The sequence below is a fragment of the Vanessa tameamea genome, chromosome 3 (genome assembly GCF_037043105.1).
Source record: "Vanessa tameamea isolate UH-Manoa-2023 chromosome 3, ilVanTame1 primary haplotype, whole genome shotgun sequence".
NCBI classification, from domain to species: domain Eukaryota; kingdom Metazoa; phylum Arthropoda; class Insecta; order Lepidoptera; family Nymphalidae; genus Vanessa; species Vanessa tameamea.
Window position 1 is genome coordinate 13800197 of NC_087311.1, and position 25044 is coordinate 13825240.

Consider the following 25044-nt stretch of genomic DNA (forward strand, 5'->3'; position numbering starts at 1 on the left):
TCTGTAGAGAAGTTGTTTGTTTGTCTAATCTGATTAAGTACTATGTCACTAAATATTTATTTACGGTGATGTAAGTAATTGAGTTATTGAGGTAAAATCCACACGGGCGTAAATATTTGTTCATTTCGAAATAAGCTTAGATTCGTTTTTACAATCTTGATAATGAAAAGGAAATTTTAAGATAATGTATTTGTTTGAAAAGACAAAATGTTCCTACCACGATATTTTTTAAAACGCAGTAATATTATTTTTTACAAAAATGATATATCCTTAAACAATATTAGTTAAAATTTTATGTGATAGTTTAATTGTTTCGATTCTTATGTTAAATATGTATTATAGGTATAATAATATTTGGTTAGTGATAGGTATCAATGGGTTAAGGGATGGATAATCTTACTTAGTGCCAATGTCTCTGGGTGATGGTGACTGTTTACCGATAAGGCATATCTATCTATTTAAAATAAAATATTTTAACTTGATCTTAACGTTCGCAGAACTGGGGAATAATAATATTACAGGAAATAAAGTGTCAACAATATTTACTCGGTGTCGTCTTAATCAACATGTTCTATACATGTTTGTGTAAAGTGAGGTGTCTTGTGTTAACAAATCTCGTGCGACTATTGAAATTATCTGCGACAAAATCTTGCTTTTATTCTCTGGAAAACAACGCGATGCAGGACATGTGTTTTATTTTGCGGTATATTAAAGCAATAAAATAAGAAATGCTGCTATGGCTTTCAACATACGAGCAAACTGTATTTTTTTTCCTGGACTTCTGGTAATAAAAACTTTTAAATAATCAACTGAACTATACATTTTGTATAATTACTTATTTTAAAGTTTATATCAAAATATTGTTTCAGGTTCTCACGATTTTGACTTTACCACTGATATCAACAGAGAATATTGATTGCAAAGGGAAATCGTTTCATTGTGTGAATTCAACACATTTTAAGATATGCGTTGATCTAGGTGGAGGCGTGACAAGGACAGTCGACGAGTTTCTGATACCGTGTCCAAGAAGTACTGTGTGCAACGATATCAATAAATTTGAGTGTGAATATCAAGTGACGACCACTCTTTCTCCTATACAGCAGAGTGATGAAGCGAATGTACTGGCAGAATTAAGCACAACATTAGCTACTGATGTTACTACATCTACCCCTGAAAACAATACAAATAATTCAAGTGGGTCTACGATTGACATAAGTTATGAATTTATAAACAACGATACTTCTTATTTTATTCCGTCAACAACATTGGATGACTCAATAAATCAAGTGAATTCAAGTAGTGCAAATAACTTTAAATTTGATAAAATAAGTGATCTACGCGATGAATATCAACTAACGATCACTCTTCCACCTACAAAGCAGACTGACGTTGCTACACTTGCTGTTAAAAATGATACGAGTAATTCAAGCGTGACTACATTTGAAAAAAGTTTTGAATTTACCAACAACAACACTTCTAATTTTATTAATTCAACAACATCGGATGACACATTAAATCAAGTGTATTCCAGCAGTGTAAATAATTTTAAATATAATAAAACGAGTGATTTGCGTGATGAATATCAAGTAACGACCGCTCTCCCTTCTATACAGCAGAGTGATGTAGTCAACGAACTGTCAGATTTGGACACAACATCAGTTTGGGATAATGTTGATGTTACTACATTTGCCCTTGAAAACGATACGTATAGTTTAAGTGCGACTACGATATCCACAAATAAGGAATTTATCGACAACGATACTTCTAATATAATTGCAAATAACTTTAAATATAATGAAACAAGCGATTTACGTGATCAATATCAAATACCGAGCACTCTCCCTTCTACACAACAGAGTGATGTAACTAACGAATTGCCGAAAATGGGTACAACATCAGTTTGGGGAAAATCTGATGTTACTTCATTTGCCCCTGAAAACGATATATATAATTCAAGTGCAACTACGATTGCTACAAGTTACGAATTTATCAACAACGATACTTCTAATTTTATTGCATCAACGACATCGGATGACACATTAAATCAAGTGTATTTCAAAAGTGCAAGTTATGAATATCAAGTAACAACCACTCTACCGTCTACACAACAGCGTAATGTAACCAACGAACTTTCAGAATTAGACACAACATTAACTTGGGATAATGCTGATATTACTACATTTGCCCCTGAAAACTATACATATAATTCAAGTGCGACTACGATTGCCACAAGTAACCAACTTATCAACGACGTCACTTTTAATTTTATTCCATCAACATCATCGAATGACACATTAAATCAAGTAAATTCGAGCAGTGCAAATAACATTAGTTATAATAAAATAAGTGATAGTGCTACTGTGACGAATACTGATGACGAATCAAATGTGAATGCAAAGATAACGTTGAATGATACTATACTAAATGCTACATTAAATAAAAGTATAACGTTGATAAGTGATGAGTTATCTTTATCTAAAACTATTCAGGGTGCAACAGAATTAAATATAGACGCCCTTGTACTAAATAACAGCAGTTTATATGGCAATAACAATGAGCATGGTTACACAAACAAAGAAAGACGGTTATCACTCTCTTCTAGTGAAATTGTTAGAAATCCAATTTCATATTTCACTGAAACCACAAGTTTCTTAAGTCATTCCAATACCTCAACGACACCAATGATTGTTTCAAGCAATATAAATATTCCAAATGATGTAAGTATTTCTTTACCAAATTCATTAAAACCTACCATTACAGCTAATTTATATACATTAGATCCAATAAATGGATGGATAAAAGATGGAGACATTTTGACAACTTCTATCACAACAGTCGCTAGTGATCTTTCAACTAACCTGGTGCTAAACGTCACAGGAAATGTAAGTAGTAGTGATTATATTAAAAATGATATTACTGTACCTGTAATTAGACAAATATATTCTGACACAGAAAATACTTTACGTAAACCATCGACAGATAATGTTTTTAATGGTAGGAATGGTTTTACAATAAATATAGATGAACAAAATAAAACAGAAACTTCATTTACATTAGTTTCGTCATATGTTGATTTGTCTTCAACCAAGTCTGTAGAAAGTAGTACTGTGCCTAACAAGTTTGTTGATTTAAATTCGCTCACTAGGAATAACAACGATTGGCAAAATTCTGAAAATATCGTAACAAGCTCAATATATGCTACCGATTCGGTAAGTCAATTTCCAAATCAAATACCAGATGATCAATTAATTGAAATGGAAAATAAATATGATGTCATAAATCATCTGGTTACACCTCATGGTGACATATTATCAGAAATATTAGATACTGAAGTAATCGCTAATAATGAATCGCTGACAAAACAAATGATGGAATTTAATACAACTTCAGAGATTAAAATTTTAAGTTTAACGGAAGCAAATTTAAAAGCATCTCATCTTAAAGTTCTAAATAATGACAGTATTTTTTCTACGCTTAATGACATATCTCTGATGAGTAATTTAAGGGATATGTCTTTTACAAACTTACCTGAAATTAATGTAACCAATGATACTATGTATAAAGAAACAATTGTAGACCTAACTACGATAAGTTACGATAAGCTACCTGTAAATTCCAAAAATACTAATGCAGAAAATATTAGTAGTGTAGGTTTTAATAATAATAACACAACCTTAGTTATTAAAGATACATCTGCAGATACTACTTTAAAATCAGACTTGTATAACACAACTCTTACAGTATCAGATACAGCTTTTACGTTTGCAACAAATCCACCCCTGATCAACACTACGTCATTAAATATTAATTTTAATTCCACCCCCACGATAAATACTCAATATACTCCAACTCCTGAAAGTTTTCAACCAATAATAGGTGCTGATCGTAAAATATATATTACGAATATCACAACCATGGAAATACCATCTTCGTCTGACTTCAATCTTGATATGAGTAACAGAATATTTACTAACTACCCCAATAGGAGTGCAAGCGTTGAAAAATTTCATAAAGATAACAGAGATACCATAAGTTCTAACCTTACAGTCTTCAGCAAGAATGAAAACACAACCGTTTTATCAATAGATACTACAACTATAAATCCAAATCAAGAAATAGAGACGTACGAAAAACAGAAATTGAATGATTTTTATTCTAATAGAAACAATATATCGGAAAATATAGCAAATGGAGAAAAAACTGGTATATTAATAAGTTCACCAAACATTACTTATGGCCAATTAAACATACGTTCTCCAGCTTTAACTATTTCAACAGACACAATATTAAACAATTTAAGTAATTCATACGTGAATAAAAATGAAATCGTTGTGGAAGATATAATAAATAATAATGATATTTTTAATAACAATAATCTGGTTCAATATAGTGTTAATCAAACAATGGTAGAAAAAAAATTAAATACCACGCAGAAAAAAGAGGTGAACGAAATTTTCAATTTACCTTTAAGTGATATAAACATTACTGTAAATAATGAATTGATTAATGGTGAGGATGTGATTGGAGCAAATTTACCAATACAAAAACATAAACTCATAACATTAAAAACATACGAAAATAAAACTGCTGATGTGAATACAGAGATTAGCGAACTTATTAGTACAACTGAAACTGTAATGATCGCTGTTAGTTCCAATTTAAGCTTAACCAAGTATAAAGAGCCGACGAAAACATATGATTCTGTAATTTCTTATGTTGTTGGAACAACTAATCCATACATTTACCAAGAACATTTAACCATAGCTGAACCGAATGATCAGCAAAATGCTACAAATTCTAAATTATTTGTAGACATTGAATATGTCGACAGTGGCTTACTATCCACACCTCATAATGCATCTGAAAATAATATACAAGATTTAAAAGTAAGCAAAAATGAAACAGAAGTTATTTCAGATGCTATTATTAAATCTTCACCATTTCTAACGAAAAATAGTAGTTCAACTTTTGAAAATAGTTTGAATGTCGATACTACTGTAAATCTTGCCCCATATCTTAAAAATATTGCACAAGCAACTTCTAGTGTGGAAATGCTCAACAAAAACGATAATAATTCATCAAGTACAATAGGCAATATAAACAAACATCACAAAAATGTAACAATGACAACGAACAACATCGAAGTTATAAATAACGATATTATTGGAATGCTAAATAACGTTACATTGACACAAAATATTGATAAAATAAAAAGTGAATTAACAGGTGCTAATGCGTTAAGTAATACTAAAACTCTGCCTACACTTGAAAATAAACCTGCTTTTAACTTTGAGCTAACTCAAAATCTAAAACAATTAAACAATGAAAGTGAATTGAAACATAATGAAAACGAAAATAATGTTAATATTGTAGCACTCTTAGGTAAAACAAACAACAGTACTAGTCCTTTCACAGAAAATGGAATGAAAATAAATAAAACGTTAAAGTTATTACAAGCAGATTTAAATTTAACTTTATCATCAAAAGATAATGTACAATTACCCAACATTTTTAAAACTACACAAATACCAACGAGTACGGTGAAAAGTTTGATTCATAGCGGTAACCAGGCGCGGACACCACTACTAGAACAATTCACATGCGAAGGTCGTCATCGTGGCAAATATTCTGATAAAAGTAATTGCAATAAATTTTATATTTGTATAGGAAAGCTTCAACCGATTATTGGAATGTGTCCAGAAAATACTGTTTTTAGTGAAATAAGAAAACAATGTACGAATAATCTTTCAAACTGTATAAGAAACAACCAATTTAAATGTTTATCTTCAGGGAGGTTTGTTGACGTTTTATCAGAAAACTTTTATTATATTTGCGTTAAGAAATTAGATGGTTACGTTAGATTTAAATTACAATGCCAGAAAGGTTATCATTTAAATAAAGAAAATATACAATGTTCTGTAGATACATCCTCGATTGAAAATAGTTCCAACACCACCAGTGACAAAAGTACCAAGGAAATAAAATCGGACGATAATTCGTACTCAGAAAATTATGAAATACGATTTGAATGTGAAAAAGAAGGAAAGTTTGAATATGCAGATGATTGCAGAAAATATTTCCTTTGCAGAAAAACTTCCGAGTCGAAGTTCCGTCGTAAAATTAAAAAGTGCAGTTCAGACGAAGTTTTCAATAAAGAAAAAAGGAAATGTGTAGATGCGGAAAGCTACGAGTGTTAAAATTTAATAATCAAGTAGACAAAACAAATTAAATAATAACATATCAATAAAAAAACACTAATCGTTTATCTAAATTGTTGAAAAATAAGAAAACACCTTTTGTTTGTATACATTTATTTCAGTCTTATGCATTTATATATAGTATAAACATACATTTATACTCTATTGTTGCTGATCGACCAGTTACTTCCGTGGCATCCGATATGCCGCACCTGTTCTTTGAATGAATTGATCTTCGACATCCTTTTCTAGGGTCATACAAAAATGATTAGAAAATACAGTGCATCGAATAGAATTTTCGCCACTTACCGGTTTTGAAGGGCAAAAGTATGTGGATCGAACAGGACTAGTATCTTGAGTTAACGTGAATTTGTAGTTTTTGCAATCTATAGGTCTATGACCTGCAGCATTCGAGCTCTGGAAACTATTGTCGCGATATGTATTCGCCTTTGTATTATATTCACCATATAATTGGGGTTTGGTCTTCGTTGTGTTGACTAGTGGGCATTTGTATTTTTCCGGAGAGGTACACGCGCGAGTATAACCATTAAATATAGTATTTCCTGAACATTTAAATTTGATACCCTGAAAGCGATTTTTGTTAGGAATGCACAGAATGTAGCCTTTGCAATTAGGGACAGTTGGATCAGCTAATCTTTCACTGCGATGGCATCGAACGTTCTTGGTAATAGAAGAATCAATATAGTTTATAACATTCTCGCACAGATCACTAGACTCCTCATTGCAAATGGTGTTAGCCGGGCAGAGAAAAGTGGGTCCTAGTAATTTATCACCATCGCATAATCTTACTTTTGATATTCCGTCGCAAACAAAACCATAAGGGCCACATTCCACGTTCTCACGACTGAAAAACCCAAATACAGCTCTGCTCTTCAGTAGGATCTGAAAAGATAAATGCATACAATGTATATTTAATCCATAACACGACACATTTGGTTTATTTATGCTTTCTCGAATTATATTTATTTAGATAAAAAAGTTACAAGGCGTGAGCCATGCCCCAAGTCACGTGTTAATTTGTCGATGTCGTATCGAACACGCAGAACAAACAAACAATCTCACTTTCACATTTATTTCGTAAGATTTACAGAATAATTTTATTTAAACTACTTATAATATATTGTAATTTATTATAAAATCAACTCGTAATTTACCTTTTTACTAACGAAACAACAAACTTGGTATAAAAACGAGTACATTATTTAAAATTTAAATTACTTACAATAAATAACAGGAAATTTTTAAACATTTTCACGGCGCTGTGTGTATAGCTTGAGTCGTTTAAAGTATCGTCTCAGTCAAGATGACTGCAAGACTAGTGAAGAGTGACTAACGGAGACAGGCTTTCTTTTCAAACTTTTCATGTCACGGTCCATTATGACTTTTAGCACCTCCGTGTGCGGATTTTGTGTCAATAGCACACCGTGTCACGGTTAGTTGAGCCTTACGCGCGTTTTCGTGTTTACTATGTTTACTGTACAACTATTTTTTTCCGTTTATGCGTATCTCGTATGAATAATTCAGGAAGTAGAACTAGTTCAAATATTTGTTGAAAAATTGTATGAATAACAAAGTTGCGTTGATCTTGTAAATTTTTCTATGATTAAAATGAATCATGTTTGAAATTATGTTGTATTGATAGATACACAAAAAGTTAGAATTAATTTATTAACACATACTTAGTTGATTATAATATTATTGTATAGTTTTCATTTAATATTGGGTATAAAGAAGAGATGAAAATAAAATACTATTTATAATATCTAAATGCGTTTTATTGTAATACTAAATTATATTCTATATTTATAATAATAATGTTTAATCATCATCCGAAGACTCGCTGTCACTGTCAGAGCTCGTCGACGATCCCGAATCTCGTAATGGTGTTCCGGTCTTGGCTCTGATGAACAATCATATGAAATTAATTAATTACACGCACAAATAAAGCTATTTAGATCATATTATTAGAGATGAATATTTAAATTAAACAGATATTGTTAATCCTGCCTAATGGGTTCTTTTCCATCCCAATAGATAGGATTTTCTTTTAAATTAAATATATAATTATATTTATTTATTTAAAAATATAAAACAAATAACGCAAAGTGGACTCTTACGTGTGGTACGCCTGCGCGATTTCTAACGCTGCGGGTTGCAATGATGTCGTCAGAGATGGTTTATTCTCTTCTAGAAGTTTCCCTACCTCCTCTGTAGTTCGGTTCAGTATCACACTCAGAGTTTCAATACTCGCTGGAATTGCTTCCTCGAATCCGCACTCGGCTAGGTATGAAACTGTCGCCTGGAATGAGATCAAATACGATTACAAGATATAGCTAGCTGGAAAAGTCCAGTCAGTTCAAAGTTTCGTCGTTTGGAAGTAGACTGACATTAAAATCTTCACAAAGTTTCATCAACAAGTATATAATAGGTTAAACGATTTCTCACTCTTACACTAAATTGCGTAGTAATTTTCCATTGAATAGTCAAAGCGGAAGGGGGTCGGGGGTGTAGGAGGGCGGAGGGAGGGCGGGCTCACCGCGGCGAGCGCGTGGTGCGCGTGGCGGGCGGCGCGCGGGGCGAGCGCGGCCAGCGCGGCGCGCGCGGCGGGCGCGGGCTCGGCGGCGTCGGCGCGCAGGCGGCGCAGCGCGGCGGCGGCGGCGGCCCAGCCCGCGTCGCAGCGCGCGTCGGCGCACAGCTCCAGCACGTCGGACAGCGCGCGCGCCGACAGCCTGCGCGGCGCGGGTCCGTCGGGGTGACGATGGATGGGGCAAAAGGAACAGATTGTGGGATCTTTCGAATCGAAGATCATACAATCGAACCTCCTGTATTCATTATCTTAGTGCTCCCTCCAAACTATTGGAGCGTGTGAGTTCCACGGTAAAGAAATACGATTCGTTCTTTGCATGTACACCCGTTACACAAAAAAAAAAAAACATGGTCAAGATTCGTGGTCACAAAGCTTGAAAGCCTGTCACAGGATGTCAATTTCTCTATTTTTTTTTAATGCCAATATTTTTTTAAAATTATTTGTAAATATTTTTTTTTGTATTTTTCTGATAACCCCCATCAATCGCCGGCTTGACGTTGATTTCTTGGACATCCTGTATACTAGCCCATCCAGAAAGGAATACAACTATGCCCCTAGGTCCTTCAAAAACATCATTGATAAGACGAGAGAGACTAGGTTCACGTCCCTTCAGGAACAATTGCGTTCTGGTCGCTCGCTAAGACTATTACTGCACAGGCCTCTCTCTGGCCCATACCTCGAAGGGGGAAGATCTTTTAGGCTATCTCTCTTCGCATAGGAAAGTCGCCATCAACAACGATGCCGGAGGTTAAATTCCGGCAAAGTGCAGTTCGTAAAGCACTTCGTTTCTTGGATATCCAAAAGTCGAGTAGACCCAACGGCATCCCCTTTGATTGAGCTACTGACATGTTCTCCTGAGTTGGCACCAGTTTTAACACGACATTTCTGTCCTACGCATAATGTGTCGTCCTGAACTCTGGAAGACTGCTTTGGATCAACCGAAAAATAATTCAATTTCTTGGTCCTTCCCTAGCATTCCTTGAATAGTTTGGTACACCAGGTTTACAATTTTATTATTAATTATTTTCCTTTTCATTTTATTGAATTTAACGTTGACTATTTTGTTACGATTAAAGTTAAAACAGATGCTAGAGACCTCTATTGTCATAGATTTTTTGGAACATGTTTCAACCTACAAATACATTGAGAAAGATAAAGAAAAATCCGCTGAATTTCTTTCACCAATTTTTTTCAGGTCTGAGATTAGAGATGCTAGAACTTTGACAGTCATTAAAAAATTGTCATACTTCTATACTGAATGAAGACATTTTAATTTGTAAGGTATTATTACTGCACGTACAATTCAAGAATCTAGTTAACGTGTAAATGTAACAAATTCGTTAGGAATGGGGGAAAAGTGAGTATAGTAGTATTTTACACAAAATTTTGGGCCCGGCAGCACAGGCGTATTGCAAAACAGTATAACCATAGTTATGTACCCACAGGTCGACCGAAGAGAACTCACTTCTGCGTGGGAGATCTGCGATCCTCCCTCTCCTCGCGCTCCTCGGCCAGCTCACCGTACTTCAGGATGTCCGCTGCGACGGTCTGCATTTGTTCTTTCACCTCGTCGTCTAAGAGGACAGACAAGAAAGCGTGTACTCGCCGGCTCCCTGCGCGCGGGTCGGCCGAGGCCGGCGCTCACCCTGCTCGCGGCCGCAGCAGCTCAGCGCGCGCAGCAGGCGCTCCACGAGGCGCGCGCGGCCCGCGTGCCCGAACACGAGCAGCTCCCGCCACGCCGCCGCCAGCCGCGCGCCCGCGCCCTGCAGCTCCAGCGCCTTCAGGATCTGCGGGGACATCTCCCTCAATCGTGTGACAAGCAAATGAACTGTAATAGCTTTGCCAACGGTAACGACGGGTGACGGCTGGCGAAATACGGCAGTGCTTTACAAAAGATTCTAAGTAACAATCGAAACGGACACAAATATTATGAATTGATTAGCGTCCCCATACCTCCTCCATTACCGACGGCTCCGGAACGTATATATTCGGTATCAACATATCCAGCAGCTGTGTCGTTCTTTCGAACGGCGCGAATCTAAAATTAAATCACTAGTTCATTTTTCAAACTAAGAAAAATATATACCTATTGTTAATTCATCCTCCTGCCCTTATCCCAATTTTACTCGGGGTCGGCGCAGCATGTCTTCTTCTTCCATACGTCTCTGTCGGACGTCATCTCACAAGTAACATTCTTTCTCACCATATCGTCTTTCACACAATCCATCCATCGTTTCTTGGGTCGTCCCCTGCCTCTATATTCATCCACATCCATTCTCAAAACCTTTCTCACAAATGGTCCTCATTCCTCCGCATGACATGCCAATACCATACCAAGACGGCCGGTTTCCAGATAGCTTCTCGGTTACCGGTGCCACTTTCAAACTTCCTCTTATGTACATACGTATGTATGTAAACCTATTGTTAATTATTTAATAAATTAACTATTTAAATCTTAATGTTACGCGTCGGAACACCAGCAGACAACCGACACTCTCAAAACGCGCTCATCGGTCAAATCAAATAGTTCGCCCTTCCATGGCTTCCTGTTACACACTTCCGTCCCTTTTCACAAACTAACTCCCAAATTGTAGGTAAGCGAGTGGAAGGATGTTACGCATCAATAAATAAACAAAAATTTAATGTTAAATCGTAATTTTAAAACAAAAAGAAATTGATATCTTAAAGGCAAATTATGCAACAGCAGTGTACAAAAACAGAATATCTGAATATTTTTTTATAGTATGATCTAGTATTTGAACCCATGACTTCAGCACCGGTGACCCAATACCTAACTGTCACTAGCCCAGCGTGGAAGACGGTTAAATATTAGCAATAATATCTCACCTGCAGGCAACAGTCACAAAGTGCCTGTAATATATACTCTCCTTGTAAGCGTCTCCTACCAGTTTGTAATTATCATTCTTCATTAACAATGCGTGTAATCTTTCTGCTAAGTTTATATCCTGTAAATAATATTATAATAATTAAATAAGGAAAGTAAAGAATAGTCTTTAGCATATCCATCTATATTCTGTTATTGCTGAAAAAGAGTAAATACTACAATTATATCTAATTTTAATTGATAGACTACATTTGGAAGATTTTTATCTTCATTTTTAATGCTAAATAATAAAATCACTTCATGATTCAGAGGAGCTTATAAGCACCTTTACTAAAGAATATTTTTGTTTCAGTGGCACAATCAGGTGAATCATCTGGTCATCATCATCAATCAGTCATTTGGTGACTAAAAGACAACCCATCAGCAATAATATCTCCACGGCTGTTGAGAATCAGGCCAATTATGATAATGGGAGATATACTTAAGGTTGCTGTAAGCCTAAAGTGTACCTGCAAGTGGTTGCTGCAAACTCCCATAGCGGTTATAAAGAAGTTGGTATCCATGGCTTCTGTGGGTTCCAATGATTCTCTCTTTTCTAGATCTGCTATTATATTTGTTAATATGTCAATTTTTGGTCCCTCTGTGAAGAATACACAATGATGTTTAATTTATTCATAACTTCATAACATCCTGTATATTAAATACAGGTGTTATCGAAAACAGTTGATGCATCTTAATTGAAGATTGTGAGTTCAAACCCATGCAAGCACCACTGTCATTTCATGTGTTTAATTTGTTTATAATTGATCTCGTGTGGGATGTAAGGAGACATTTTAGAGACCTATATTTGCATGTATCGTGCAACTACACAGACAACGTATGTAGAGAAGCAGTAGTGTTATCATAAAATGTATAAAAGTTGATAGTAGAAATATACTCACGGTCCTTGCAAAACAGGCATAGCAAGTAGTAGTAGGCGGATAGACTGGGCTCGATGCCGAGCTGGCGGAATTCGGCCACGGTTTGCAGCGCCACGCCCTGCAGCGTCTTGCCGCCCCCCCACGCCGACAGGGACTTAAGGCACGCTGTTAGTGTCTCTGTATTTGGTGACAATCCCTATAAAAAAGAGTTAGTAATAGAGTAACATTATATCATTTGAAAGATTTCAACATTATGAATGAACCTACATATATAGAAAATCATTTTGCTATCTGAAACTGCAGAACCTACTTAAAAATTATCTTAATTAACACAAAACAAGGAACTACCTGGAACCAAGGAACTAACAAAATAAGGAATTACCTGTTCATCCATTTCAACCAACAAACCCTTCAAAGCTTCAATACGTAAAGATACACCTTCCTTTAGGAAACCGATACAACCCAACAGTGAATTATATACACTAGTGGACAGAGGAATTCCTTTCTCTTTTGCTTCTTGCGTCAAGGCATAAGCTCGTTCAGCCTAAAAATATTTTAATTTTCATTATCATAAAATCATTCATTATTAAACAGTGATTAAACTAATTAGTCCAGTTACTATAAGACATTGTAAGGTTTTAAAGATTGGTTACCGTCATGTGTACATCAAAATTGTTATAATTTTTATGAATAGTTTTTTTCATAAAACTTATCATTTGTATACTCAATGGTGTGATACTGAGATGGTAATAAATTTAAGATACAAAAAAAACAAAGGATAAAACATAACATGTTGATTAAATAAAATTGATTATATAAAATTTAAAATTGTATTCCTTATTGTCTATTATATAACTTCAGTACTTAATCACAGAGAAAGAATGTTTTCAAATATTTATTTTTACCTGAAAATATTTTGCCATTCCTTGTATAATAGCACAATACGCTTCAGGTGTTTTTGGTTCCATAGATGTGAAAATTTTGTCAGCTAGACCACCCAATCTGTGCAGAAAAAACTTAGATTTTACCATAAATTAAGAGACAATGTTAAGTTGGTTTGTAATAACAATAGTTATATGCTTCTGCCCTTAGACAATTAACTTTTAGTTTGCAACATCTGTTTTATAATACTACAAGATCATCTGACACTTCTATTTCTTAAATATTGCCGAGGGGCTTAATTCTAATACCATGATGTGCTTAACACAAATATTTCCATGAGTTGACTCCCACCCACACCCACGAGTTTAGGTTTAACCCACATAGCCTGTAATTTATAATTAATTTTGTAATACTAAGATTTTTATACTTGGGATGTCTTACTTCCAGGTAGTAGCATGTCTTTCCCTTGTGGCTGCAGCAAACCATCTCTCTTCAACCCATTCCATTGCAACAGGTTCCTTCTCATTGTAAAAGCAAAGAAGTTGTAGAAAAGATAGTTTTAATTCACTACTTAAACCTGATTCTCCACCAAGGAGTTCAAATACTTTAATTGCATCTTCTAGAAGTGCATTATCTATTGTGTACTTTAAGTCAATTTCTGTGACCTGAAAGGTTCAAAATTAAGTATATTTATACATAGTGTAATATAGTATGGCTTCCTCGTCTTATTCCAAATGAAATAATTAAGCTAGTCCCTACATCATACTAATTATTATAAATAATATATAATATATTTATTATAATTTATATATTTATTATTATTATTATGGAAAAATAATATCAAGTAAAAATTTTAATTCACATTTTATAAATTTATAAAAATAACACTTAAGGAATAAAAAATGATTCTAAGAAAAATGTGGTTTTTATTTTGTGGCTATGATAGCATATTATATCATGTTACTTTTATGTGCTATGTGCTAGTAATAAATATATACTTACAATGCTTTCATCATTATAAAATGGTTTAGGAGCATATGCTGGAATTTGTGGGTCAGCATTAAAGTATGGGGTTTTCATTTTCATCGGTGGATCCCATTCTCTTGTAGTAAAAAGATTTGCATGCTCATCCCTGATCCAAGCAGCTGCTTTTCTGCCTGCCTCCGCTGATAAGGCATATGCTCGTTTACGGAAATTTGACAGTGGGATGAGAAATGGATCATCATGATATCTAAAAAGTAATTCAATATTATGTTTATACGACGTTATACAAAACAAATATATTAAGTCGTATATATATAGGTTACTTGTAATGGGCTGCGGTAGGGTCATTTCCGACGGTTGCCGCTAGAGCTTGCAAGATATCAGTCGAACCTCTGGGTATACGAGGTGGCGGAGAAATTCCATCACTAGATATACTGGTTTGAGGAAGTTTTTGACCTTCTATAGAAGCAACAGAGCGACATACACAAGCGAGCCTGGACCATTGCCTATGAATGAAAAATAAAAAATGCATTATAGAAAAATATTTAGTAAAATATATTTTATTGAGCACCATCGTCACCTTGGTATAATAATGTTCGAATACATTTAAATGAAATTTTTTAGCTATATTTATGTTACTTTTCAGTGATATTTTTTTAGGTCCTGGAAATTGCAAACTTTAATATAACCTAAACTTCGATGTCAGTCCGACAGCTGAAATGTCATTGTCACTGTGACTGTTAGTGTCAAACAGGTTTGTCAAGTAGTTGTCAAAATTTGAAAATATCGATAAACTGAAACTAATCGAAACCGATAGCGATTATTTCTTAATTTTAATTTGAAATTGATATTTAATGGTTTTTGTTGTGAATTTGTGATATGATATTCAATTTACATTATAAATTATAATTAATATGTGTATAACTCAAAATAAAATAAAAATATATTCTAACAAGGTTCGAAGCTTATTCCGTCACGTTCAGAGTAGATTGGTGTATACACGAGTGCAGATTAATATTCAACACATGAAGGTTTCCTCACTATGTTTTTTTACCGTCGAGGATTATTAATTTAAAAAAGCATCTGCAATGAATTATAAAGACAAATAAAGTCATTAAGAATATAAAAATACTAGTACTTGCCTGGGTAATAAATAAAATTACTTATTTTACTCGTTTTTAATAATCAAATAACATATACTGATTAAGGAATTAAAGTTATATAAATTTAATCGTTTACTTTTATATTTTTTATTTTTATTTATACTGATTTTATATATGTCCTGATAAAATAAAATTAAACACAAATTAATCTCATACAATATCGTCGATGTATACCTAGAACATAGGTTAAGACTCCACCAATATAATCCACTGAGCCATCTAAATCTCTTAATTAAGAAAAGAACATTTTTAAGAACAAGCCGTTATATATTAATGTTCGTTTCTGTGTTGTTGAACGTTGAGGAGTTCTGCCTTTTGGATTGAATCCTGGTCTACGTCAATCACATAATGCTTATGATAAAAATGCATTGTAATTGGTACTGAACTAACATGTAATATGTCAATCAGTAGGATAATTGGAAGTGGTTCTGATCCAGCTCGTAAGATTTGACCTAAATAAACAAACATTGCAAGTTAAGTAAAAGTTTAAAAAAAAAACATATTTTAAAATAATGATGTGTTGTAAATGAATACTTAATCATCTATTTAATCAAGATACGGTCAAGGATGTCCTGGGTTTTGTTTTATATTGTCTTATCATTGAGTTAGATAAAATTTTGTAAATGTGCCAATTAAAGTATTGATAAGAAAACTTTTTATGCATAGTTAAAGATTAGTAAGTAAAATCTGACTTGTAAACTTGTAAAAATCATTATTGTAAACTCTGCTGTATAAAAAAATATAAACTTTAAATAAAATTACTCCGTCATTACATATCGTATCATTTATTTAAAAATACCTAAATATAGATTTAGAAAGAAAATAAATATACTTCTTTATTAAAAATATATTTTTATTTTGTTTGTACTAATGTTAATACTTAAATTATTAGTTATCAAACAAACAACACAAATGTATAATATATTCCCCTTTTTTATATTCTCATGTAATGAAAGCTAGACAAACGAAAAATATGTTTTCTTTGTGTGTCAATCACGTAATATCTACTAAACGTATCGGTTTGGGAGTATGACCAATCCACGTGAAATCGTCAAAAGTTGTTTATAGGCTTTTATCTTTTTTTAATTACGCTGGTTAATCCCCCTTTTTACAGGTTTATTTAATGTCCAGCTATTAAATTATAAGATAGCAAAAACATAACAGTTAGTGGCATATATATATGTATATAGTAGATAATCATAATTTACGTGTTTCCACTGACACCAACCTTGTCTATCTTTGTATAAGAAAAACAAATATTATGGTACATCTTAAAACAAGTGAACGACAATAAATCAAATCAAATTCAAAAATGCGAATGAAAATCTGTCTGACAATGAGCCTAACCATTGAACTAAATTTGATAAAATTTGGTATGGAGCAAACTTGAGCCCCAAGGAAGGACTTAGGCTACTTTTAATACCTAACACCTGAGTACCAACCCCTAAAAGGCGAGCGAAGCTGCGGGCGACAACAAGTATACTAAGATAATAATCGAGTAGGCTCTTGAAAGCACTTTTAAATCGTCATTTTACAGGATGAAATAAAATAACCCTAAGCAGTAGTTAATATTACGCTAATTTCTTAAAAAAAGATTAAAAAAATTAATTAAAAAAATTTTTGAAATGACTTTGACATTCAAAATATAATTTCGAAATAACTGTTATTACTCTAAATGATTTAACGTCTACACATTTCTCACGTTGAGGTAAAATAATGTCGCGTTAATTCAAGTATGCTCGTGCGAAACCTTGATCTTATTTTATGTGGGTCTTTCAAATTTAGTATTACAAAAGTAACGACTTAATCACAGGAAACCGTTGGGAATAATAACAATATTTTCGTCACACATTTATTATAATGTTAAAAGCAATACACAGGGTCATAGTTGCATACAAAGAACGTTTGAAAATATACACAGAATTATTCAATGGAAAGTTTACAGATATATTTGGTGAATTATTAACGGACACTTGGAGAACCTTCGGTGATTCAGTTGCAATATCGCACTTTAACAACGTTTGATTCACGCAAACATTTTCTGTAGCACTGAAAATTTGATCATTCGGGCAGCGAATAAGTCTTGCTGTAGTGATATTGTTTAGATCTTTTACACAACTTATGTAAGACGAGCAATCTTCACTTGAAGGATTGGCGTAATCGCCTTCCAGAGTGCAATTATGATGGGGCAGGCATTGATAACTAGTTACGTTTGTGCATTGGCTTTCTAAATGGCTGTAAATAGAATGTTCTGGACAGAGGACGTTGTATTTCATTGAATTTGCGCCTGTACTTAAGCACATTGTGAATCCTCGACAGTCTGAATTAGAATTGTCGGGGAATCTGCCTCTAGTAGTGCATTCAGTGGCAGAGCATGTATCGTAGTAAAGCATCTGTAACAAAATAAATGATATCCAAAATGAAATTAATCGCACAAAACAGGAGAATGGTGTTTTCATATTTTTTTAGTATTTTCCATAATAATAATAATAAAAAAATACTAAAATATTATTCAGGTTAGTATGACTTCTTAATCGCTTTAGATAAATAAAACTAAGGAATCTTGTAAAAATAAAAGATACACAAATTCGATACTCACTACAAGTAGAATTAAAATCCGTATAAACATTTTATAATCTGTTCGTTTCTGAAAATCTAAAAACACGGTTTTAATATTTGTCAAATCAGACACGAGATATAAACGGAAACTGAGAATTACTGTCGCGACGTAAGCATTATTTTAATAATAGTGTTGTACTTTTGTTTCGATTATATATTTAGAAACTCATTTATTAGTAATGAATATATTTACAAAATATATATATATATCTCAATGCCTTCTAATCGTTCCGGTGTAATTAAGATACAGACATAAAACATTCGTATTTATTTAGAAATACACGAATTTGTTTCGTAACATGGGTATATTATGGATATAATATTATCTGCATATTTTTCTTATATTAAAGTACAGTTTAATATCAGACGAAATAAGTGGATTTAAAAAATTCTAACGAAAGTCTTATATTTCTTAAATTATTTTAGTAATATACGCACTTAATAAAATATTTAACAGTTTCCAGCTTGGAATTATTATTATTCAACGCATTGCGTCAACAGAAATATTAAATATATTTAGAAGCGGTGCCCTAAAATTAAACCTCGTCATTTTACTCCTATTACTGCAAAAAGGACTTCATTAAATTAACATATGTATCGTGTATATGATATTTACATGTATTAAAGAACATCACTACGCGGTCGTAAGATAAGCGATACTATTGTTTAAATAGTAAAGGCTCATGTTTTATCTCAGTAGGCATCTACATGCATTCAAATATATCTACACGAAGTGACTGGTTTACTTAGAAAATAAAAATGTATCAGCTGTAACGTACTGTGTACTTCTATATTTTATATTTTTTTAATAAAACCTGACTAGTTCGATTTATATTCTATGCCATCGATTGCAGTTAATGGTAATCGATTACTAATCGTATAATTATTATCTGTCTATAAAATGTGAAGCGTTTTAAAGCTTTAGGCAAACTTATGTTACATTAAAGTAGAGTTTTAGACATCTATACATAAACGCGACATCAGAGTCGCCGAGGCTGTACTCTCTCTGATCGAGCGCGGAGCAGGGCTCTCTCTGATCGAGCGCGGGCGCTGGATCACAGTAAATAGGATTAAAAGAATAACTTATATATTATTTATTATGGGTTATGTATATATTATTTAAAGAGGAAAAAAAAAAAGGTCAGTGTGGGTCACGTCTTCCAAAAAGACGACAAGCTTGAAGTCCAGCGAAGATCTGCTGATGTTCAGTAAAAACATAAAATATAAAACGCCAAAATGTATAAAAGTAGAATGTAAAAAAACTTTTTTTAGTGTTGTAAATACGCTCGGGTCGGTGCTATAACGCTCGAGTCAACGGTTGAGCAGTTTAAAAGTGCTCGAGTTGACGCTCGAGCAGCTTCGTGAGCCCCGAGTCGGGACTCGAGCCGTTTACACAAAGCTCGAGCGCTGCCTTGAGCGTTTAGATAAAAAAAGCTCAATTTTAGCGCGGAAGTCGACGCTCGACTCGCGCTCGAGCGCCAGTATTTACAAAGTATACGAAGAACAAATTAGTTTATTTGTAACTAATGGTGGTAATCACTTCCCATTCGGTGAGCCTCCTGCTCGTTTGCCCCCTATAACATAAAAAAAACTATTTCTTAATATTTCTGGGGTTATCTTTATGTATATATTTATAACATACACATATAGCATTATTTGTAAAAACCTTATTTATTGATAAAAATTAAAAATAAAACCAATGATTTAACAAATTTTACGTAATTATTAAACAAAACAAAAAAAGGTGATATTCTTTATATTTAGATATTTCTTTATCAACTCAATCAGCGGCCGCCCAGCCCGTTTAGTATGAACTTGAAATGAAATTTGAATGAAATGAAATATTCTTTTTTAACCATGAGGAAAGACATATACAGGCCTGAATATTTTTATTGCTCAATCTGTTTCTTTGTTTTATAAATTATAGCAAAAACAATTATACGTCGATGAAAATGATTTCTGTTTCGTGTCGTGTCGTGAGTTCAAGTACATAGGCATATTACACGTCACAATAACTTAAGAATGCCCTTTCGTAAAATAATTTTGATTTTACCCTCCCTAAAAATAATAACGCTTCGACGCTCAAGCGCGCGACTCGAGCGCGAGGCTCCGAGTCATCAACGCTCACGAGTCTTAAACGCTCAACAGCGTCGACTCAGCGCTCGATGCTCGACGCTCGACGCTCAGTGCTAATTTTTAGAACACTAAAAAAAAGGCACGGGCAAACTGTTGAGCCCGTGGGTGTTGTAAATTAATTTTAAAAAAGTAGTTTTAATGTAAAATCTCGTTTTGTAACAGGAAAAGTTTATGAATCATTATAATTAAGAATTCGTACTGCAAACATGTTTAATATCTAGATTAGTAAGATGTTCCATATTAATCACGACATCACTGTCATGATATGTATTTTTAAAAATAATAGGATCTATTGAAATAAGTAATTTAAAAAAAATCCTCAATAATTCTAATTGAATATGTAAATTTTATTAGTATTATTATTTAATGTTACGATTTTGACTGCCTCGTTGGTCTAGCGGCTTGATATAACACAGATCTCAATATTTTGGGTTCAAGCTCTACCCTTGTCGGTCGTGTCGGATTTGACGTCTCATTGGATTATGAGTGTGTTAGATTTTTTTATATAGAGAGTCAATACATTATGTCAGGATATTTTAAGAATATTTCTATTTCTTTATTATTTTATTATATCCTACCTTAAATGCTAGCAGCACCTTGCTGCTCCAAGAAGGGTAAAGTGTAAAGTAAAAAGTCGAAGTGTTCTGTAAAAATAACTTAAATTAAAATATTATTATTACAGAATTGATTAAAACATACAATACATAGTGTAAGCCTTGTTTGTAATTGTCTAATTATTTATTTATTTCTTACTTAATCTGACAAGTGCGAGGGAATAGAGAGTGCATCTGAGTTTTCACGCACAATTGTATACTGTAATGTCTTGCGTAGTTGGCTGGACTTTCTTGAGATTGACACCTTATTGCTATCGAATTGAAACTGAATCGTTTCCTTTACGCTGTTTTCTTATTCTACTACACAACGATCCAGTTGGGGTTAGATCGAAATTGGATCGTAACAGGATCGGGAACGTATCGTAAACTTTATAAATTAGTAGATTTAGCTAGTATTCGTTGGGCTTTGTCATAGGCTCATTCTATAGTTGTTTTACAGAAACATAAATAATATGGGTATATTCTGGCTTGAAGGCTCAGCGAGTATAAGTTACAGACGCGAGGGCATGACGTGTTAGATTTGATGATTTAAAGAACCGAGGCGTTTTAAATGAAGAATAAACCGGAATAAATAATAAATAGAGAATTTATGGAACATATTTGAAATTTATTGTAATTAATATCTAAACATATACATATCATAAAATAGTACTTAGTTCTTATCACGTAATAAAATTATTATACACTATCTGTGTTTGTAATCGATATTTGTGAATTACGTGAATATTGTTTGAAACAATCAGAAAACACTTTTTTTGGGGTAACTGTGCGTAGTATTATTTTTGAATAATATTTTTCTTTTCGATCATATAATAAATTAATATAAAACGAATAGAACTGCGTTTATATGTAAATATTAGTCGTATGTTAGAAATGATTTAACGTGTCTACATTTAATTGAATTCCAAATATGACTCCAAGTGCACTAAAACTAATTTTTAAATCAAGTAATCTATATTATAAATGACTTTTTATGTGGAAATTATAACTTTAACGAAATCCTTTTATGTATTCGCATATTATTTTTCTAAATTTATCTAATTGAACATTTATAAAATATACTGAAGCTGTATGTCTGTATGTCTAAACCCAAAATATATGATAATTGTCGTCTTTGTTTTTATTAATAAAAATATGCGTGCGTTTGTTTTAGTCATCGGACTAAACAGTAACTCTTAGTCGAAGTAGGTATATCTAAATATTATTGTAATACATAAATATATTGATGAATAAAAGTGTATACACTATATCTTAGAAATATTTTTATATTTATTATACAACAATATATAATTATTCTTAATGTATAATCATTTAAATAAATATTATTTTATAATAAGGAGTGAGATGTTTAAGAACGTTTATGCATTAAAACTACAAATATTGAAATGCTTAAATTTAAAATTGAATAGTATATATCAATTTTTTTGGGTATAGTCTTACGATTTAAATCTTCACAGTCATCTGTCAACTTTCACAGGTAAGCTAAATTCCTCGGTTTGTGTAAGGAAAGTTAGACAATTTAAATATCGAACCTGCCGGAATCGATTTCATTTATTTTATAAGTATCGGTACATACGGCACCGTTCTTTGCTAAATTAGAGCGACTATGAGATATTCTATTTATCTCAGTAAATTTATTATTTTTCTCTCCACCTTACCATATTAATTGTTAAAAAAAGTTACACAAAATCAAATTAATAAAAAAAAACACACTGCGAACTTTTCACGCCAAAAGATTTACAATACATTTTAGGATAAGTGCACAGCCAGATTGTTGATCTGATACTAAAAAAATTCGGATCTGTCATTAAAAATAATCTCATAAGTATTACTACGATCATGAATATTAAAAATTTTATTATTGCTAGACGTCGCATGGGAATTAACTATTTACATAAAAGTAAAAGAGTAACTACGATATTTCTTCCCGATTCTTGACGTTGGAACTTATATTTCGAATCAGTGGTAACGATCGAAAATTTTATAGTATTTCAAATATAAATACAATGTATAACACTTCATGTTTGTATACTCACGAATTTATTATAATCTACTTCGCGGAGTCCGCGTCAGTCACCCTACTAGCACACGGGTATAACATCTTAGTTCCCAAGTTTGGTTTACAAAATACATAATTTTCCTGTACTGCCGGCACATATTTTGGCATTTTAGTTTTAGTAGAGATACAAAAATACAGATGGCAATAATTGATAAGGGAAATGACAAATCCTTTCCACAGAAATTATATAGTACCCACTCAAATTGAAGTGTCGTTGAAAGTTCTTTAGTTAATCCTATGCGCTAATTGTAGATATAAACTATATCAAGTATAAAAGACGTACGATTTCCTAGATTTATTGAGATAGCTAAAATGGACGGTAAACTCTACATCGCCATATTTCTTGTAAGTATATTGATAAAAAAAAAATAGTTTTTCTGATCGAATCCAATATTATTGAGTTATATTTTTGTTTATGTAGGTTATCTGCCTGGCGTGGGATGTACATGCACAAGTGAACTGCACGTCAACTGGCGCAGGTCGTTTTGCGGATACAAATGACGCAACTTGTAAGAACTACACTCTCTGCGTCGCGGTGAACCTCACCACTGGACAGTATTTGTCCTACAACTACGTCTGCCCAACCACATCGCTGTTCAACCCCGCAGCGTCGCAGTGCACAACTAATTACGTTTGCAACGCCACCACCACCACCACCAACACAACCACATCAACAATATGCACGGCGGAAGGCTTTACGCAGGATCCCACTTCAACAAACTGTTCAAGTTACATACAGTGTCTGTTAGATAATGGAACTTTTGTAGAATTTCCTATAACATGTCCCGATGGTTCATTTTATAACCCGAATTCTACTTTATGTGAAACAAGCTATGTTTGTGGATTTACTTGTACGGCCGCTGGCCGATTTGCAGATCCCTCGGTCACGACTTGTAGGAACTATTACCTTTGTGTATTAGCAACCAACGGGACGTACGCGGAGTACTTGTACACTTGTCCGTCAACGTCGGTGTTCAATCCTAATACGCGTGTTTGTACAACAACTTATACGTGTCCAACATGATTGATAAATTGATGAATGGAATTGTTTTAATTTGTCAATATTTATATCTATAAAAATATAATGTTATTTTTTCTTTCGGAAATAAAATATTGAGCATGATTATATTTTTATTATCCCTATCAAGAGACTTTCTCTCAAATATCATTTTTGTTTTAGGGTAATTTTTCCATATTTTATTTGAGTTTTATTATTTAAATAAAATACACACTTATATTATGTTTTACGTATGCACTGAAATTCAAACAATGGTGGAGGCCATTTTTCGGAAATGAATCTTAATAGTAAGAAAACTCACTACCCTCTGCGTCCTGACATTACTCTCAGTAATAAAGTAATGTTAAAAATATATATATTGTATTGTATCGTTGTATCAAGAAACAATAATGGCGTAAATTATTTATAATAATATTTTATTAAAATATTTAATATGTATAGCAATTAATTAGGTTATTTTATAAAAATATATATATCATATTTTGTGATTACTTTCGCCAGAAACGGAATGGGTAAACATGTATATTACATATAGGAACTATCAGTCTATTGAAAACATTTATTGTATGAGTCCGCGAGTTATTGGTTAAGAAAATGCTTATAAAAAAATACGTTACGAAGGAAATCCTTCTACTCCCTTACTCTCAATAAATTCACTACAATTTGTCCGTAAGTTATTATATTAAAAATATATTGTTTATCAAAAGTGATTAGAAAATTAGTTAACTACAATTTACGATATTCAAAATAAGTTTAATTATTTAAGTATTCTTTAAACTTCACTGTTTTATTTTGAATTAAAAACTCTTTTGAATTAAAATCCTCCTCGCCGTCGTTCTCATTGCCTTCTTTTACCGAAGTTTATTTTAAGAGAAGTATGATTGTATGCATGTATATACTTCCTATTAATTTATCTGAATTTGGATATTTTTTATAAGTTTTATTTTACTGGCAGATAATTATATATAAAAAAAAATCTCCATAGAAGACAGAAACAGA

General features: G+C 32.9%; 3 protein-coding genes across 3 annotated transcripts; 2 read left to right on the plus strand and 1 right to left on the minus strand.

Moving 5' to 3' along the window:
- Positions 1–602: 602 nt before the first annotated feature.
- On the plus strand, positions 603–7100 carry LOC113397517 (homeobox-like protein HDP1). The gene is made up of 2 exons (XM_064217224.1): positions 603–784; positions 870–7100. Exons 1-2 carry the CDS (start codon positions 737–739, stop codon positions 6195–6197), a joined length of 5376 nt encoding a protein of 1791 aa, XP_064073294.1. The 5' UTR covers positions 603–736; the 3' UTR covers positions 6198–7100.
- An 871-nt stretch (positions 7101–7971) lies between these two features.
- Positions 7972–15171, minus strand: LOC113397431 (small ribosomal subunit protein mS39). The gene is made up of 15 exons (XM_064217227.1): positions 15017–15171; positions 14760–14942; positions 14455–14683; positions 13894–14117; positions 13476–13572; positions 12953–13114; positions 12592–12766; positions 12160–12290; positions 11653–11771; positions 10759–10843; positions 10451–10592; positions 10271–10379; positions 8755–8947; positions 8336–8517; positions 7972–8118 (listed from the first exon to the last, which is right to left on the minus strand). Exons 1-15 carry the CDS (start codon positions 15040–15042, stop codon positions 8037–8039), a joined length of 2139 nt encoding a protein of 712 aa, XP_064073297.1. The 5' UTR covers positions 15043–15171; the 3' UTR covers positions 7972–8036.
- Positions 15172–23145: 7974 nt separating this feature from the next.
- LOC113397429 (uncharacterized) lies at positions 23146–24150 on the plus strand. Its single transcript, XM_026635756.2, has 2 exons — positions 23146–23372; positions 23449–24150. The coding sequence occupies exons 1-2, from the start codon at positions 23340–23342 to the stop codon at positions 24049–24051; spliced, it is 636 nt and encodes a 211-aa protein (XP_026491541.2). The 5' UTR covers positions 23146–23339; the 3' UTR covers positions 24052–24150.
- The last annotated feature ends 894 nt before the right edge of the window (positions 24151–25044 follow it).